Genomic DNA, 19415 nt, shown 5'->3' with positions numbered 1-19415 from the left:
CTTCCTCCTCCTCCTCTTTGTTGTTGCTTTAGTTCAAATTACTTGAAAGTAATTCTTCATTAGCTTTGTCTCTAGTAAACACACAGTAGAATTCAGAGTCACTAAATACTACTACTACTTTTCTTGGAGTGGTAGTATTTAGTGCTCTTTCTCTACCAAGATTCCTTTAATGTTCAAGCTCATTCTCTTTGAGTAGCTCCTAGGAGCTCATAGGAGGCTAATACAGGACACTTAGAATCTCAGGCTGAGAAGCTTATTCATTTGTTTGACAAATACATATTAAGTGGTAGGCCCTGTTCTGGGTTCTAGTGTTAAAGCAGTATATAAAATAAAGCCTTTGTCTTTACGGAGCTTTTATTGGTAGTTAGGGGAGAGAGACCATAAATAATAAATATATAAAGTGATGCATGGTTTAAAAAAAATGCTTTGAAGAAAAATATCAAAATTAAGGAGAGGATGATAAATAGGAACAAATGTGGGGACCACTACTGTATATTTAGTGTTTAGAAAAGTGAAAAGGAATGAGACAATGGAAGAGCAAATGCAAAGAATATATAGTAGGATAATAAAGAGAAGTGCTTAGCATGTTAAGAGAATATCAGAGATCAGTAGAATTATGATGAGCCAAGGGGCTAAGTAATAGCAAGGGGAGACACACCAGAGTGTGCTGCGTCGTCGTCATCATCATCATCATCATCATCGGTACGGGGATTGAAATCCGGGGAACTTAACCACTGAGCCACATCCCAGCCCTTTTTATATTTTATTTAGGGACAGGGTCTTACTAAGTTGCTGAGGGCGGCCTTGAACTCCTTCTGCATCATCCTCCCAGGCTGCTAGAATTATAGGCATGTGCCACCACGCCCAGCCTTAGTGTGCATTATCTTATAAATCGTGATTGGAACTTGGTGATTTTTATCCTGAGTTAGTGGAAAACCATTGAAAGATTTTGACCAGGGAAGTGACACTGGTTTATGTCACTTAAGAGTATAAGAATAGAGTATTTCTCTAAGGGATGGACAATGCTAATATAGTAAGAGCAAAACATTTTAAAAAACAGAACGATAAAGGCCTTTAACACTAGCATTCATTTCTTAACAAATACGTTTGCTCTTTTTATTTACTAGGGACTGATAAAGGATAGAAATTATTGCAATTTTTTTTTGCCTTCAGTGAACTAATGGTATAATGGAAGTGAGAGATTTAACAGTATATAGATAAGTACTATAATGAAGTCTATAAAAGTTTTAGGGACTTATAGAGAAGGATGTGTCTAAATGTGGCAGTGTGATTTAGTATTAAGAAAGTATTCACAGAGAATTATTTAGAGAGAGAGAGAATTTTTTAATATTTATTTTTTAGTTCTCGGCGGACACAACATCTTTGTATGTGATGCTGAGGATCGAACCTGGGCCGCACGCATGCCAGGCGAGCGCGCTACCGCTTGAGCCACATCCCCAGCCCTCACAGAGAATTATTTAAATAAAGATTTCAAGGCTGGGAGTGGTGGTGTATGCCTATAATACCAGCATCTTGGGAGGCTAAGGCTGGAGGATCACAAGTTCAAAGCCAGCCTCAGCAACTTAGCAATACCCTGTCTCAAAATAAAAAATAAAAAGGGCTGTTATGTAGCTCAGTGTTTAAGTGACCCTGGGTTCAATCCCCAGTAGCCCCCCACAACCAAAAAATAGATTTCAAGAATTGTGAGAATTCAGGCAAATAAGGGATGCATTTAGGTATTGTATTAATGTTTCTTCTGTTGCTGTAACAAAATCCCTAACACTGGATATTTTATTTTATTTTTAAAAAGAAGTTTATTTAGCTCAGAGTTTTGGAGGTCTAAAGTCCAAGATTAGGCAGCCACAACTCTTTGTCCTCTTGTGATGACTCCTTGGCTGTGTCACAGCATGGCTGACACCATCCTGGCAGTAGTGTGGGTAAGGAGAGATCCTATTGCCAGAAAGAAGCCAGAGAAGATTTAGGGACTAGGCTTACTCTCTTAGTATAACAACCTACTCTCAAGGGAACTAATCACTGTTCTGAGACAACTACATTAATCAATTCTGAGGGTTCACCTTCTAATGACCTAGTCACATTCTATTAAGCTCTGTTCTTTAAAATTCTAGCACCTCAGCACTACCACACTGAGATCAAATTTTCCCGCACATGAATCCTTGAGGGACAAACCACATCCAAACCATAGCAGGTGTCTTGTCTTATTTTTTGCTTACATATATAATCATCCTTGTGCATCACCTGGTGCCAGCTTTTTTTTTTTTCCCCTATAGTTAATTCTTTTCTCACTGTTTCCTATCCCCCAGGTCACGATGGTGGCATGATTGTGTTTAAGCTAGAACGGGAACGGCCAGCTTATGCTGTGCATGGCAACATGCTGCATTATGTCAAGGACCGATTCTTACGTCAGCTGGATTTCAACAGTTCTAAGGATGTAGCTGTAATGCAGTTGAGGAGGTAAATCTGACTTGTTTCTATTTTTACAAACTTTTCATCAGTCACTGTGATATATTGCCCCAAAACGGGGCTCTTTCTTTTAAATGACCTTTGGATCTCACCTCCTATCACAGATGAAATCCCCAAATGATAACCCTGCTCAGCTTAAACCCTAGCATGGCAAATAAGGAGGTGACCAGAAGTAAAATGGGAATTTCTCTGTTGAGAGTGCTATTGACTGACCCTGCGGGGGGAGGAAATTGTACTGTTATAGTTTGTAAACCAGAAAAACGTTCATGATAAGAGAGTATCGCAAATTGGAGACATGCCTTTTTTGGTGGGTGCAGGTACTAGGAATTGAACCTAGGGGTGCTTCCTCACTGAGCCACATCCTAGTCCTTTTTTATATTTTATTTAGAGACAGGGTCTCACTGAGTGGCTTAGCGCCTCACTGTTGCTGAGGCTGGCTTTGAACTAGTAATCCTGCCTCAGCCTCCTGAGCTGCTGGCATTACAGGCATCCACCACCATGCCCAACCGGAGATGGGCCTTTAACCTTTATTTAGCATATCTGCCTTGAGAGATCTCATAACATAGTGGTTTAATAGACCTAAATGATTATAGTACAGGGTAAGTACCATAATGGAGGTTTATAAAAGAGTTTTAGTTTTCCATAACTCTTTCTTTGCTTTCCAGCAAAATGTACACAACTCTAAACGAGAATATATGTCTCCGGAAACTCTTAATTCTGAAGATATGATAACCTCTGGGATGCCTGGCAAAAGGAACTGTCCTTTTGGAAAGCCAGCTGCATCAGCATGCTGAAACATTCATAGTGGCAAACATTGGCATACGAGTTTGATAACCACCCTCTAGCATCACTACAATAAAAAGATGGGTTTATGAGAACAATCCAAGGGACAGGAGAAATCAGCCAGAGACATCACATCAAGTTACTCTGTGGTGTCCATTGCAATTATGTGTAGGAATTTGTATCCAAGCAAAACCAATCCCATTCACTATAGTGAGTGCTGACCCTACCTTTTATTGAATAATTTGACTTGTACTAGGGCTTGCAATGAGCTCCCAAGCCCTACAAAAAGGAGGAGAAAAAAATTCAATTTTTATTTATATTTATAAAAGTGATGAGTTTGTATATAAAGATAGTAGAATGAAACAGACATTATTCTTGCTGTGTGTATACATGTGACTGCATGACCAATATGATTCTGCAACCTGTACACTCAGAAATATGAGAAATTATATCCCTTCTGATTCAAATGTATGATATATCAGTGTCATTGTATTTTCATGTATAACTAATTAAATTAAAACAAAAAAAATTTTAAAAAAGATAAGAAGTGCTGAGTGTGGTGGCACATACCTATAATCCTAATGATCTTGGAGACTGAGGTTGAAGGATGGCAAGTTTGGGGTCAGCCTCTGCAACTTAGCGAAACCCTCAGTAACTTAGCAAGACCCTGTCCCAAAATAAAAAGGACTGGGGATGTAGCTCAATGGCAAAGCATCCCTGGGTTCAATTCCCAGAACCAAACAAATGAATAAATTAAAAACGAAAGGATAATTCCTTTCTTCTATTCTTATACCTGTTCTGTTTTTCTCCTTTTTCTATATATATCTCTAGTGGGTCCAAGTTTCCAGTTTTTAATATGTCATACAATCCAGCAGAAAATGCAGTCCTGTTGTGTACAGTAAGTAACCTATGGATTCCTCCTAAATTCTCCTTAGGTATCTTTCTGATCCCCAGAGTGAAACTGTAATGACTTCTTAAAAGCTATTTAATGGTCATTTTGCAAGTGAACACAAACTAAGCATAAACTAGAAAGGCTTCAGTTGTCATAAGGAAATTGAAGGTTTGGGAACATGAATCTTTCATAAGGCTAATATAATATCTAAACTTAATGAAGCCTCAAGATGAATGACCCAGATTACTGCAAGCGATTGGAGAGACAGTTTACAACTGTATCCCATGCAAAGGAGATGCTTATATTGATCTCTCCCTTTGGGGGAAAATAGATTTTGGAAGGGGGTTCTTTTCAATGAAGTTGCCTTCAGAGTCATCAAAGCCTTTTTTTTTTTTTTTTTTTAAGAATATTTTTAGGGCTGGGGTTGTGGCTCATGGGTAGATCCCTTGCCTAGCATGTGCGAGTCCTGGGTTCGAGCCTCATCACCACATAAAAATAAAATAAAGATACTGTGTCCATCTACAATTAAAAAATAAAATATTATTTTTTTAAATAATATTTTTAGTTGTAGATGAACACAATAACTTCATTTTGTCTATTTATTTTTTATGTGGTGCCAAGGATCAAATCTAGTGCCTTACATGTGCGAGGCAAGTGCTCTACCACTGAGCCACAACCCCAGCCCCATCAAAGCCTTTTTTGTCATACAATTTGCAAAAAGAAAAAAAGGGGGAAAAAAAAGACCATTCTAATTTCAGTGCCCAGGTGACCAAATTTTAAAGAATTAAAACATCTTTTCCCATAAAACCTCTAGTGTCCAATCTTGGTCCTTCTCTTAATATCTAGCAGTCCCATATTCTTATGGCAATTCCCATATTCCCCTGGCATTTTTTTTTAATGTCTTTTTTTTTTCCTCTCAAGCAAACTTTTTTTTTTTTTAAGAGAGAGAGAATTTTTTAATATTTATTTTTTAGTTTTCGGCGGACACAACATCTTTGTTTGTATGTGGTGCTGAGGATTGAATCCAGGCCTCACACATGCCAGGCGAGCGTGCTCCTGCTTGAGCCACATCCCCAGCCCTCAAGCAAACTTTTTTATGTTGATAAGCATAATTCAGGTGGGACTCCAGAATGTCAGGGATCTTAGGCTTTTGATTTGTGGAAAAGGGAATCCTGGTTTTCATTCAGATAAAATCTGCCTCTTTAAAGGATAAAGAAAATATCATTGCTGAGTTGTTTAGCTAAGAGCTTTATAATTCTTAGATGTAGCAACATTTGAATACTGTCTGGGTGAAGGGGGATGAAAGTATAGTTTCATATTGTTGTCTGTGTAATGGAACTGTTTTCTCTGTTAGAATAAACTGGTATCTTGGGTGCTCCTCACTAACATTTTAATTTCCCTTTTCTCCTACAGAGAGCCAGCAATTTAGAGAATAGTACCTATGATCTATACACCATCCCCAAAGATGCCGATTCGCAGAATCCTGATGGTAAGCATGCTCTTTGTCTACCTAAGCCTGCTTCCAGCTCTCCTTACCCACATCATTATTCTTTTTCAAGGTTTTCACATCCCATCCCCAGGCTGTGGTCACATCACTCATGTCTGTTGGCAGGTGCTGCTGACAGTTACATCAGAGGCGACCATGGTGTGAAATATTCATGTTTCCCCTCCATTTTATTACCCCAGCTAGATATATATATTTTATAATTTGGTTATTAGAAACTCTCTATTTTCTCTTTCAGCACAGCATGTTATCCTAGTTTATTGTCAGCTGATATGACTTTCACCCTGGTAGTTTCATTTATTTAAAAATGTGGTTCCAATCTTGCAATGTCTCATCCTGGGACTAGGGATTTATACTCTTCTATCCACATCCAGATCCGATTTGCTTCCTTTTGCACGTCAAAAAGATGAGGCTGCTAACAGCCCAGGGCCCCACCTGGGATCCCAAGATCCAGCTGAGACCCCTGCCTACCTCTTTCATCACCACTATCCCTTGTTGATGTTCTTACTATTAGAACTTGCTGACAAAACATTCTCAGAATAGATTTCACTCTGGCTTCTGCTCCTATCAGTGCTCTTCCTCCAGGGAGTTTATAGACTTTAGCATATCAGAGATTTATTCTACAGGTCCCCACTTTCACCAGCAGACTTTAATCATATTTTAGACCCCATTAACACATTCTCAAGAAATGTTTTGCTAGCTCTGTCCCTTTTGTGGGTGCCTCAGGTCATTATTTTTAATCCTATTCACCTTCTTTTAAATGTGCTCATACTGACAGAGAAAAATCTCTATATATTTGGTATCCGTAAGTCAAAGTCCCCCTTACAAATTAGTCATTTAAGCCAATTCTGACTAAATATTGTGATTTGGTTCTTCCCAACCTACTCCCTTGCTTTTGTCCCCCGAGATCTGTTTACAATTATTAGTTTAAAATGTTTTGTTTAGTTGTTATTATTGTATATATTATATATATTATTATATCTTTTATTATTATTATCATCATCATCATTATCATTATCACTTTTCTGTTCTCCATCCTTTGAGGGAGATAATAATTTATAAGGTTTGACTCTTTGTTGGGAAACAGAGGAAGAAAAATCAAAAGCTGGAGTAGTGTTGTTCCCTGACCCCTAAAACAGGGAATGTTGGTTATGATAATTAGTTTTTCAAATTGTCTGCCACTCCAGGTGCCAGAGAAATATAAGGCAAGGCTGACCAGCATGTTTTGTCCAGTTTTCTGCTGTTATAATATATGAAAGAATATTTCAGTGCATCTTTCACAAGTTTCTCAGCGGGTAGAGAGGGGTGTCCATTGGAAAATTCTAATCAACCACCAGAAATGAGGAACTCTCTTTGGGGTAATAAGTCTTTAACACTTAACAGAGCAACATCTTAGTGCTAAATACTGCCCAGCGCTTGTCAAGATATGGTTGGGAATGCTCTGCCCCACTGTGCCTTACTAGGAGGTCTACATTTGCATGTTAAAAGCAGCGGAGCAGCTGCAACCTGGGGAGGGGGCTGCCTGTACTCCAGTTTGTTCTGATAGGAGGTCCTAGGACATTGACAGGCTGCTTGCTGTGCCACAGCTTGGCCAGGGAGGCCCTGCTCGTTAGCTTGATGGAGTGTGCTGTCTCTCAAGATGGGCAGCCCTTCTGCCAGTATATGGTATTGGCTGAAGTGCAGCCACTTGGCCAAGAGGAAAGAGGCTTGGCAGGGGTGGGGGTTGGAGTTTGGAGGGGACTGGTAGGGAAAAGTCACTTGACAATAGCCTCAGGTTATGGCTGAATTAGTTAGGAAGCAGCTGAACTGGCAAAGCCAAGATGCAGCCAGCAAGACTGGCAGCTCTATGGCATCTGACTCTGTCACCTGCTAGTAGCTCACCACATGCTCCTACCCTTTGATTTTGTTCTCTTCAGCCCCTGAAGGGAAGCGATCGTCAGGCCTGACAGCCGTTTGGGTTGCTCGAAATAGGTTTGCTGTCCTAGATCGAATGCATTCGGTAAGTTAAGACTAAAAGCTGAAACCAGTTTGGGGAGCTTGGTGGCAATGGCCTGTGTATTGCAAAATAAAAAGTACTGTTTTTTCCTTATTTCCCCCTGACAGCTGTGGTTCTCATCTATTGGCTCTACCTTTATTCCTAGCCCTGAGCTAACCCCCTGGGGGACAGATTTAAAGTTTATTGATTTGAGTTGATATTACTGTAGCTTTGGGCTTAAGAAGCAAGATAAAGTCACTCTTGACCATTTGAGCAAAGCTGAAATCAGAATCAAATTTGAAATGGGTGGGCTGGACGATGAGTAGATCTCTCTACTTGACCTATCGCCATTGGAACTTAATGTAATAGGTTCAGCACAAGATAAACAAAATTCTCGAGAAAATATTTAACAAAAATTTAACCCCCTCTGGGGCTGGGGGTGTGGCTCAAGCGGTAGCGCACTCGCCTGGCATGCGTGCGGCCCGGGTTTGATTCTCAGCACCACATAAAAACAAAAATGTTGTATCCACCGAAAACTAAAAAATAAATAATAAAAAAAAATTTTTTAACCCTCTAAGTACTGTTTTCTCTCTCTGGTTGACTGAGAATCTCAAGTTTCATTGAACTTCAGAATTTTTCTCTTTCTTTTTTAATGATATTAAGACCCTTAGAAAGGATTTTGGAATGATCTGTCTACCTGATATGTGATTAACTTGGACAGAGGAGAAATATACTTAGTTTATTGAAGCTAAGGAATAATTGCTGAGGGATGTCATTAGCTGTCATCATTTTATATAGTCACTTTTTCTCTTAATACTTTAACATTCCTTTCAGCTTCTGATCAAGAATTTGAAAAATGAGATCACCAAAAAGGTACAGGTGCCCAACTGTGATGAGATCTTCTATGCTGGCACAGGCAATCTTCTACTTCGAGATGCAGATTCCATCACACTCTTTGATGTACAGCAGAAACGGTAACGTGATAGGTGCCTGTAAAAAAACAAGTATATAGTGGGGGAGAGTGGACAACTTTAGTGGGAGCTTTTCTCTCCCAAGGAAAAAAGAGGGATACCAAGGTTAATGGCACAGTTCTTGTGCTTAAAGGGGTTTACAATCCAGTGATGGAATATGTAAATATCCCTAATAATATGAGAAAATGAGAGGCAAGGGCTTGAAAAGAGGAGAAGTATAATGCAAGCCAAATTTTTAAGTTACAGAGCTACTATGCAGAAAATGTTTATTTGGCATTACATTGAGAAATTGGGGTTTATGTGTGAGGATAAAAGGACCTAGATCTTAGGCTGGGGTTTTAACTCAGTGGTGGAGAGTTTGCCTCTCACGTGTGAGACACTAGGTTTGATCCCTAGCACCACATAAAAATAAATAAAGATATTTTATCCATCTATAACTAAAAAAAAAAAAAAAAATTTAACAAAAAGGACATAGGTTTTAACCCTAGACCCAGGAATCAGGTCTATGAATGTTTGACCTTCTATCTCATTTCAGGACTCTGGCATCTGTGAAAATTTCTAAGGTGAAATATGTTATCTGGTCAGCAGACATGTCTCATGTAGCACTACTGGCCAAACATGGTAAGTTTTCATATATCCACCCTGATTTAGAGCCCACTCCCTCCCTCCCCCATCCCTGCCAGTCTGCTGCACTCATTCTGTCCAACAGAGCACTCATGCCCTTTGCCTCTTACAGCCATTGTGATCTGTAACCGCAAACTGGACGCTCTATGTAACATTCATGAGAATATTCGAGTCAAGAGTGGGGCCTGGGATGAAAGTGGGGTGTTTATCTATACCACAAGCAACCACATCAAATATGCTGTCACCACTGGGTAAGTTAATTATCTGGAATGCAGAGCAGGAGAAGGTAGCTTCTTTAAACTCACTGTCCTATCTCAAGATGTCACTGAAGTCCTCTATGAGCTTCCTTCATGGAAAAGCCTTGTCTGGCACATATGTACTAGAGACATCAGTATATTCTTTTTTCTACCTCTTTTAAAATTGTGAGGCCAGGACTGGGTGCCTCATATGTATACCAGAGTAGAATTGCTGCACCATAGAGTATACATACCTTCTCATTTACCAGGTATATGACGCTTTTATTTTTGTGCATATGATAGATGTGTAAGAGTATCTCATTTTTATGAGTTCAGAGCACCTGCCTAGCACATATGAGGCACTCAGTTTGATCCTCAGCACCACATAAAAATAAAGGTATCGTGTCCACCTACAACTAAAAATTATTTTAAAAAGAAAGAGGATTAAATTATTTTTTTTTTAAATCATGATGCCAGAAAATCATGACATATACCTGCAATCCCAACTACTTGGGAGGCTAAGGCAGGAGGATCAAGAGTTCGAGGCCAGCTTGGGCAACTTAATGAGACCCTGTCTCAGAAAAACAAGATTTTTTTTAAAAAAAAAGGGTAGAAATAAAATTGTGGGGCTGGAGTTGTGGCTCAGTGGTATAGAGTTGTGGCTCAGTGGTAGAGCACTTGCCTGGCATGTGTGAGGCCCTGGGTTTGATCCTCAGCACTACATACAAATAAATAAAAAAAAATTTTAAAAAAAGAAAAAGAAATAAAATTGTGAACTATAACCCAAATGTAGAAAATTTTATAACTTTTAAATATATAGAATGGCAAACAATTTGTATAGTGAACATGAGTGAAATTATACTGAATATATTATTTTTTATCTTGCTCAATATTTTCTTTATAAGATTTTTTCATCCTGTACTTCTAATTTATTTATTTCATTATTATATAATGTCTCATCATATGATTATACCGTGTGTGAGTTGCTATTCTTAAGGGATATTTGAGTGAATTCTAGTTTTTGACTATTACAACAATTCTCTTTTAAACATCCTTTTACATATTTTCTGGTACACACATACATCCATTTCTCTGGAATGTATACCAGAGTAGAATTGCTGCACCATAGAGTATACATACCTTCTCATTTACCAGGTATATGACACTTTTATTTTTGTGCATATGATAGATGTATAAGGGTATCTCATTTTTATGATTTTGTTGGTTGTGGTTTGTTTTTTTTTTTTTTTTTCTTTTTGTATTCCCCAATATTGGGGATCAAACCCTGGGCCTCGTGCTTGTTAGGCATGTACTCTACCACTGAGCTATATTCCCATTCCTTTTTAAGGTGATCTTATTTGCCCAGGCCAGCCTCCAATTTGTAATCCTGTTCCCACTGCCTCTCCGGTAGCTGGGATTACAGGTGTGTACCACTGCACCTGGCTTTACTCTATTTTTCCATTGAGTCATCTATTCTTTCCCAGTTACCTAATCTTTCCCATTTTATTTTGTTGTTAATTTATGTGAGTTCTTAATATATTTGGATATCAATCCTTTGTCAGGGCTGTTACAAATATTCAAATCTCCTATAGCATGTTTTCTGATTCTATTTTTGTTATCCCTTAATAAAGCAATAGAAATTAATTTTAGTGTAAATTTATGAAATCTTATCCTTTATGGATAGTTGGGCTTTGTATCCTATATATTAAAAGAAATTACTGGGGCTGGGGATGTGGCTCAAGCGGTAGCGCGCTCGCCTGGCATGCGTGTGGCCCGGGTTCGATCCTCAGCACCACATACAGACAAAGATGTTGTGTCCGCCAAATACTAAAAAATAAATATTAAAATTCTCTCTCTCTCCCTCTCTCTCACTCTTTCTTTAAATAAATAAATAAATAAATAAATAAATAAATAAATAAAAGAAATTACTGACCTCTATAGGCATTCTTAAAGGCATTCTTCTATATTGTCTTACAAAAAGTTTGTAGTTTTGCCTTTTATATTTGTAATCTACCTGAAGTTGATTTTTGCACATGGTATGAGATATAAGGTGATCAGTTCTGTACTTTTCCATAAGATCAAGCAGCTGCCCAGCATCATTTATTAAGAGTTTACCCTTTTCCCATTGTTCTACAGTACCATTTTTGTCACATGTAAGTCATGTTTTCAAAAATGCAAGGATTTTGCAGGACTGGGGTTGTGGCTCAGTGGTAGAGTGCTCACCTAGATGGGAGAGGCCTTGGGTTCAATCCTCAGTACCACATAAAAATAAATAAATAAATAAAGGTATTGTGTCTAGCTACAACTAAAAAAATTTAAAAAAAAATGCAAGGATTTTTTTCTATGATCTGTCTCTGCTCTGATTTCACATTTTCTTATATTGTAGCTTTATGATAAATCTTCACATGTAATAAAACAGGTCCTCTAATCTTTTCTAGGTTTTTTTGTTTTTGTTTTTGTTTTCAAACATGAAATCAACTGAAGTTTGGGTTGCATCCAGTATGTCAATTTGAAGTTAATTATCATCTTTACAATATTGATTTTCTGATCTGTAAACATGGTATAGTAGCTTCTCATTTAGGTCATTTGAAGTGTCTTTGAATTAAGGTTTTGGTTTTTTTTTTTTGATGATTCACAGGAATTATCACATTTATTTATAAAAATCTTATTAAGTAGTTATTAATATATTTCTCCACTTAATGTAAGAGGGAAGGCACCAAAAAATTTTTTTTTCATTTTTTAAATTTTGAGACAGCATCTCATTAAGTTGCATAGGGTTTTGCTAAATTACTAAGGCTAGCTCAAATTTAAAATCTGTGCACAGCTTAAGGCACTGGATTCTTGAGAGCTTCTCAACTCACCTGATTTCTAAGAGAATAATAAAAATGAATTCTTGTTGCTTTAATCTGTATCTTTTTTTGTGAATTTTTTCATTTATTTCCATATATATAGTGGTCTTTTTCCCCTAATAAATAACTTCTTATAGTACTTCTAGATTAAACATTTTAGGATTTATTTATTTATTTATTTATTATTTATGTGTGTATGTGTGTGTGTGGCAATAGTGGAATACATTTCAATTAAGTTTTATAGTTTATCTATAGATATTTTGTGTTTCTCTGGTTAGATTTATATCAATTTTATTTTGAAGACCTTGTTACACTCCTGTTAATTTCTAATTTATTTTTTATTTTCTTGAATACTCAGCATCTGTGGGCAGTGACAGTTTTGTTTCTTCTTTCAAATGCTTTTACATTGATAACGCTTTCTAAGGGTGCACTTTTATTGTTTTGTTGTTGTTTGTTTATTTTGAGGTGATACTGGGGATTGAACACAGGGCCTTGCACATGCTAGGCAAGTACTCTGCCAACTGAGTTGCTTCACCAGCCCCCTAAAGATGAACTTGTACACTTGAATCAAAGTGTGAAATATGATATATCAAGAACTATGTAATGTTTTGAACAACCAACAATAAAATTAATTTAAAAAAAAAAGATGAACTTGTAGTGTACAAACATTATATAAGCATAAATATATACAAAGAGCTGGGGATTTGTCTCTGAAGTTAAACTCCCCTGGATTCAATCCCCAGTGTCCCCCACCCCCAAAAGGATGTGCCCTTGGCTTGTTCATTTTTTCACAGGCTAGATTTTTCCCTCACTTACTCATAGTTGCAATCTCTACTCCCTATTCTTAGGGACCACGGAATCATCCGAACTCTGGATTTACCCATCTATGTCACACGAGTAAAGGGCAACAATGTATATTGCCTAGACAGAGAGTGTCGTCCTCGGGTACTCACCATTGATCCCACTGAATTCAAATTCAAACTGGCCCTGATCAACAGAAAATATGATGAGGTATGGAGTGAGGAAGCATACTAGAGGTATCAAGAGGGGCAACATTCCTTTTTTGTTATAAGTCATCTCTACTTCCTACTCTACCCAACCCCAAATGTCTAGGTACTACATATGGTGAGGAATGCCAAACTAGTTGGCCAGTCTATCATTGCTTATCTTCAGAAGAAGGGCTATCCTGAAGTGGCACTGCATTTCGTCAAGGATGAGAAAACTCGCTTTAGTTTGGCACTGGAGTGTGGAAACATTGAGGTGAGAGGAATATAGTCATTCCGCCCCAGATCATTTTTAGAGAAGGTGAAAGGGTTGGGGGCAGGGGGTGGGGTATTATTGCAAACTTACATCTTAAACTACAATGATAGAATTTTTTAGTTATTAGATTAAACCATCTTCCTGTTGCTGTGTGCCTATTTCTACTTTTGTTTACCATATTTTTATTCTTAGTCTGAATTCACTAATTTCTAGGATAAAAGCAAGATTACATGAAATTTCATATATCTCATTATTTCCTTTATACTTGATCTTGTTTAGACAACAGAGTGCTTATTAATTATTGAGGTACAGAGGGTACAGGTATTATTTGCAAAGGAGAAGAGAGCTTAGGAGACTTGTTTTTCCAGTTCTGTACTTCCTTCTTTTATTATATCTTCTGCCTTTCTTGAAGCCTCTGTGGCTCTTCAAATCTGGCAGATAGAAAATAAGATAGCTAAGCAAGAACTGGCCCTGTGGAATCAGCAGCTGCTAAGTGATTCTGTTGTAAAGGCTAATTTCTTTTTTCTTTTTTTTTTTTCCATGTGTGTATGGGGTGGGGTTCTGGGGTTTGAACTCAAAGGCACTTAACCACTGAGCCACATTCCCAGCCCTTTTTTATATTTTATTTTGAGACAGAATCTTACTAAGTTGCTGAGGCTGACTTTGAACTCGTGGTCCTCCTGCCTCAGCCTCCCAAGCCACTGGGACTATAGGTGTGTGCCACCACACCTGGCATAAAAGCAAATTTCTGAGGATGAGAATAATATACTGTGATTTCTTCTGTTCGTGAATCCAAAGATCCTATTTGTAGATAGGATTCTCAATTAAAAAAATAAATACAGTGAAAGCTAGGAGTACTTAAAAGTAAAGGAAGTTCCTTAGGAAATTTATTTCAGCAAATGCATTGATTGCTACATCCTTGGTTTTGAGTCATAGCATCCTTCGAAGTACCCTGTTAACACTGATCCTGGGTGTCTTTAGATTGCTCTGGAAGCAGCCAAAGCACTGGATGACAAAAACTGCTGGGAAAAGCTAGGAGAAGTGGCCCTGCTACAAGGGAACCACCAGATTGTGGAAATGTGCTATCAGCGCACCAAAAACTTTGATAAACTTTCCTTCCTATACCTTATCACTGGCAACCTGGAGAAACTTCGCAAGATGATGAAGATTGGTGAGGGCCTAAAAATGAAAGATGGGAAGGGGGGTACAGTGGAGGGCAAATAGACAAGAGAGAGAAGATCTAACTTGGTGTCTCTTATTGACTTGGTGCAGCTGAAATTCGGAAGGACATGAGTGGTCATTATCAGAATGCCCTATACCTGGGTGATGTGTCAGAGCGAGTGCGGATCCTAAAGAACTGTGGGCAGAGTAAGTATCTATCCAAGACTCGCTGGTTTCTTTGGGGCCTTAGGAGTGTTTTCTGTTCAAGTTGAGTTATTTATGTGTAGGGGTGAGGAATTGCCCTCTATTGTTGTTTTATCTTTTTTTCAATAGAAACGTGTATACCATGCTCAGAAGATTTTCTCAAAGCCAAATTTGAAGTGTGTCCAGAATATTCAGTCTGGCTGACATCCTTGGGAAAATGGTCATGGGAAAGGAGTGCTTTTATTTATTTATTTTAATTTTTGTTTCTTTGGTACCAGGGATTTAACCCAGGGGCATTCAACCACTGAGTCACATTCCCAACCCTTTTTTATATTTTATTTAGAAACAGGGTATCACTGAGCTGCATAGGGTATCACTGAGTTGCTTAGAGCCTCACTAAGTTTCTGAGGCTGGCTTTGAACTCGTGATCCTCCTGCCTCAGCCTCCTAAGCCACTATGATTACAGGAGTATACAACCATACCCAGTGAAAGAGGTGGTTTTAAAGTCCCACCGCTGGACTGGGAATATAGCTTAGTTGGTAGAATGCCTGCCTCACAAGCACAAGGCCTGGAGTTCAATCTGCAGCACCACAGGAAAAAAAAAAAAAAAGAAGAAGAAGAAGAAGGCAAACAATTGACATTAGTGATGTCAAGAGTACAATTTATTGCTTTCTTATTCAAATACCTTAAAGTCCCAGAGCAGACACCCTAGAAAATGCAATTGGTTGGATGTCATTAGAATTCCTTTGTTTCCAGTGTAGAGATTTCACTCATTATTTATTCATGTGTGCATTCAATCTTCTTTGTTGTTGTTGTTGTTTAAAATTCACTATGTTTGAGATATATTAGGGAAGAAAAAAAGTGAAAATTATGGTTTGATCAATATACTAACTAGTGGAGGAATAAGCAATGGTCAGATTCAGGATTTTGGTTTTTCTGGTTTTGTTTTGTTTTTGGTAACAGGTATTGAACCCAGGGACACTTAACCACTGAGCCACATCCTTAGCCCTTTTTATTTTTTATTTTGAGGCAAAGTCTCAGTAAGTTGCATAGGGCCTTGCTAAGTTGCTGAGGCTGCCTTTGAACACCCAATCTTTCTGCCTCAGCCTCCCCAGTCTTGGGGATTACAGGGCTGTACCACCGTGCCCAGCTTGGGATTTATTTTGAAAATAGAACCAATATGACTTGTTAAAGTGCTAGATGTAGGACACGATAGGACCCAAGGTTGTCATGAACACTAATGATTTATCTTAAAAATAAGTAACTATATTCATTACCAATTAACCAATGTGCAATAGATCTACCTAAAACCTGGTACAGACTGAGCATTCCTAATCCAAAATGTTCCAAAATCCAAAACATCTTGGTACCAACATGGTGGTCAAAAATTTTTAGATTTTGAAACATTTTATGTTTCAGATTTCTGGATTAGGGATAATTAACCAGTAAAGTCTGCAATATTCCAAAATCTGAAAAGGGGAAAATCTTTGAAACACTTCTGGTCTCAAGCATTTAATTTGTAGTTTAAAACAACAAAGATTCATTACCTCACTGTTTGGAAAATGGCTTAGCTCTTGCTCATTGTCTATCCGAAGTCTATATTCAAGATTGAATTCTCCTAATTCCACTACTACTCATGGGTGTTGGTATTCCTCAGGTCCTTTCTCTGCTATCCTGGAGGCATCATTTCCTTGCTATATTGGCTTCTTTTTTTTTAAGAGGGAATTTTTAAATATTTATTTTTCAGTTTTCGTTGGACACAACATCTTTTGTTTTATTTTTATGTGGTGCAGAGGATCGAACCCAGTGCCCCGCGCATGCCAGGTGTGTGCGTTACTGCTTGAGCCACATTCCCAGCCCCCATATTGGCTTCTTAATAGGGAAGTTCACAACATGGCAACTGGTTTCCTTCAGAGTAAGTGAGTAAGAAGTATTCTAGATAGAAGCCACAGCCAAGCACAGTGGCACAGGCCTGTAATCCCAGTGACTCAAATCTGAGGCAGGATGATTGAAAGTTCAAGGCCTGGACAACTTAGTAAGACCATGTCTCAAAGTAAAAAGGGACTGGTGTCATAACTCAGTGGTAGAGCACCTCTGGATTTAATCCCCAGTTCTCAGGGGAGGGGGATCATAAGCTAATCTTGGAAATGATATCCCATCACTTCTGCCATATTCTGTCTTTTAGTAGCTAGTAGCTTTCAATTAAATGGGGGAGGATATTATGCAAGCACTTGAATACCAGAAGATAGGGATCACTGGAAGGTCATCTCAGTCTACCACATTCACTTGGAAATGTGCCTAGAACACAAACTGTTTTTTTCTACAGAGTCCCTGGCCTATCTCACAGCTGCTACCCATGGCTTAGATGAAGAAGCTGAGAGCCTGAAAGAGACATTTGACCCAGAGAAGGAGACAGTGAGTCTTTATTTTCATGAGTGTCTCTGAATATAGGATTAACTCAGATCTAGGAACAATTTAAAACTATAAATTTTATTCTTCCCACCTGGTTACAGAGAAAGACTGAGAAATACCTGAGCTCAAATAACCTTTTCTACAAGATTCCTGAGAGCTGTTCTTGTGTTTAACCTCTTTTCTTCTTCCATCTCTCAGATCCCAGACATTGACCCTAATGCCAAGCTGCTCCAGCCACCTGCACCTATCATGCCATTGGATACCAATTGGCCATTATTGACTGTGTCAAAAGGCTTCTTTGAAGGCTCCATTGCCAGCAAGGGTCAGTGCCCATTTCTTCCATGGCACTTCTGTTGTTTTGTAAGAACTGTCCTAGAGAGTACCATTAGCACTTAGTTTCATCTGTCCTTTGTATATATGAAGCCTCATGGAGCACTGAAATGCCAGTCAGAGCTATGGTCTTAAAAACTGAAGAAAGGCTTTTTTTTTTTTTTTTTTTTTTTTTTGCCAGGCAGGTGTTGCGGGGGGGCTTGGGATATGGGAATTGAACCCAGGACCTGACACGTGCTAGGCAAGTGTTCAATCACTGAACTACACACCCAGCCCCATGAACAAAGGCTTTTTGAGATCAGTAAAAATAAAAAGGAGTTGAGAAGAGAAAGAAGGGATGCCTCTACTACCACTAGTAACCTTTGTAAATATTTTGGTATATTCACTAGGTTTTACCATATATATATAGTCATATTGTCTGCTTATATTTTATCATTTATGACATGCAGTCCTGAAGTACAAATTCAGCTACCTCTAATTATGTCCAGTGGGTATATGTATACTACCATTCTCTACTTCTACCGCTGCCTCCCTTACCTCCTCCTATTTCTTGGATATACATACTAGTCACTTCTAATAAGATCCTAAAAAGCCTGTGTGCATTTTTTGCACAGCCCTGATCCTTTTTCTGTCTCCTCCACCTACCGTGTGTCCTCATGCTTTGCATACACTACATTGATAATTTAGCAAAGATCTCAAGAAGAAATTCCAAGAGTTGGCAGCCAAAGACTGGTAAGCAGGAAGAGCCAGTTTGTGGTAGCAATAAGTCTGGTTATCTCTTTTGTTCCCTCTCTCTGTGAAACCTGTTACAAGTTAGCACAACATATATACCACAAAAATAAACAGTATATGAAAATAATAAGCAGACAAGACCTAGGCAACTGTTTTTGAAAGGATGCAACTTGCCTACAGAGAAGACCGTATTTCAGACTTTGCTGGGCTCTAACCAGCTTATTTCTATTCCTTCCCTTGGTAGGGAAGGGAGGAGCACTGGCAGCTGACATTGACATTGACACTGTTGGTACAGAGGGCTGGGGAGAGGATGCTGAACTGCAGCTGGATGAAGGTATGTATGGGGAGATGGACTCCCTGCATTGGGACTAATTGTGGAGCGCTTCTTTAGGCTTCCAAACCATGGAGCCTGCTAGGATCCCATCGTGATCATGTTGCTTTCTTTTTTTTTTTGGTACCAGGGATTGAACTCGGGCACTGGGCCACTAAGCCATATCCTCATCCATATTTTGTATTTTATTTAGAGACAGGGTCTCACTGATTTGCTAAGTGCTTCACCATTGCTGAGACTGGCTTTGAACTTGCAATCCTCCTGCCTCAGCTTCCCAAGCTTCTGGGATTACAGGCGCCCGGCCACATGTTGCTTTCTTTTGGCTAAAATTATACCAATACTCAAATCTGTTTTGATCTGGATTTTCCTTACAGATGGGTTTGTGGAGGCTACAGAAGGTTTGGGGGATGATGCTCTTGGCAAAGGACAGGAAGAAGGAGGTGGCTGGGATGTAGAAGAAGATCTGGAGCTCCCCCCTGAGCTGGTATGTGGAATTCTTATCCTCTGCATTTCTCCCTGTGACAGCCAGTGGCTTTACCACACCCCCCTACACACATCTGCCCTGAGGTCTCCAAAAGGTAGGGGTCTAGATGGGCCTCCTAATCTGATGCTTATCTCCCATTTGAAAGAAGGAAGAATGAGAGTCTTAAGTTAGTGGCCTTATCACTTT

General features: G+C 38.7%; 1 protein-coding gene across 1 annotated transcript in view; it reads left to right on the top strand.

Annotated features, from left to right (window-relative positions):
• Copa (coat protein complex I subunit alpha) overlaps positions 1-19415 on the top strand; it is a 46448-nt gene that overhangs the window by 21962 nt on the left and 5071 nt on the right. Inside the window, exons 11-25 of the mRNA XM_076862391.1 lie at positions 2322-2472; positions 4096-4162; positions 5570-5645; positions 7577-7659; positions 8470-8609; positions 9142-9227; positions 9343-9481; positions 13164-13326; positions 13429-13575; positions 14557-14746; positions 14848-14943; positions 17267-17355; positions 17551-17674; positions 18659-18748; positions 19120-19229. Of these exons, the coding sequence (XP_076718506.1) occupies positions 2322-2472; positions 4096-4162; positions 5570-5645; positions 7577-7659; positions 8470-8609; positions 9142-9227; positions 9343-9481; positions 13164-13326; positions 13429-13575; positions 14557-14746; positions 14848-14943; positions 17267-17355; positions 17551-17674; positions 18659-18748; positions 19120-19229 (1751 nt within the window). The remainder of the gene's footprint in view (positions 1-2321; positions 2473-4095; positions 4163-5569; positions 5646-7576; positions 7660-8469; positions 8610-9141; positions 9228-9342; positions 9482-13163; positions 13327-13428; positions 13576-14556; positions 14747-14847; positions 14944-17266; positions 17356-17550; positions 17675-18658; positions 18749-19119; positions 19230-19415) is intronic.

Source organism: Callospermophilus lateralis, chromosome 7 (assembly GCF_048772815.1).
Source record: "Callospermophilus lateralis isolate mCalLat2 chromosome 7, mCalLat2.hap1, whole genome shotgun sequence".
NCBI classification, from domain to species: Eukaryota; Metazoa; Chordata; class Mammalia; order Rodentia; family Sciuridae; genus Callospermophilus; species Callospermophilus lateralis.
Note: the sequence above shows the minus strand (reverse complement) of the source record. Positions and strands in the feature narration are given on the sequence as shown.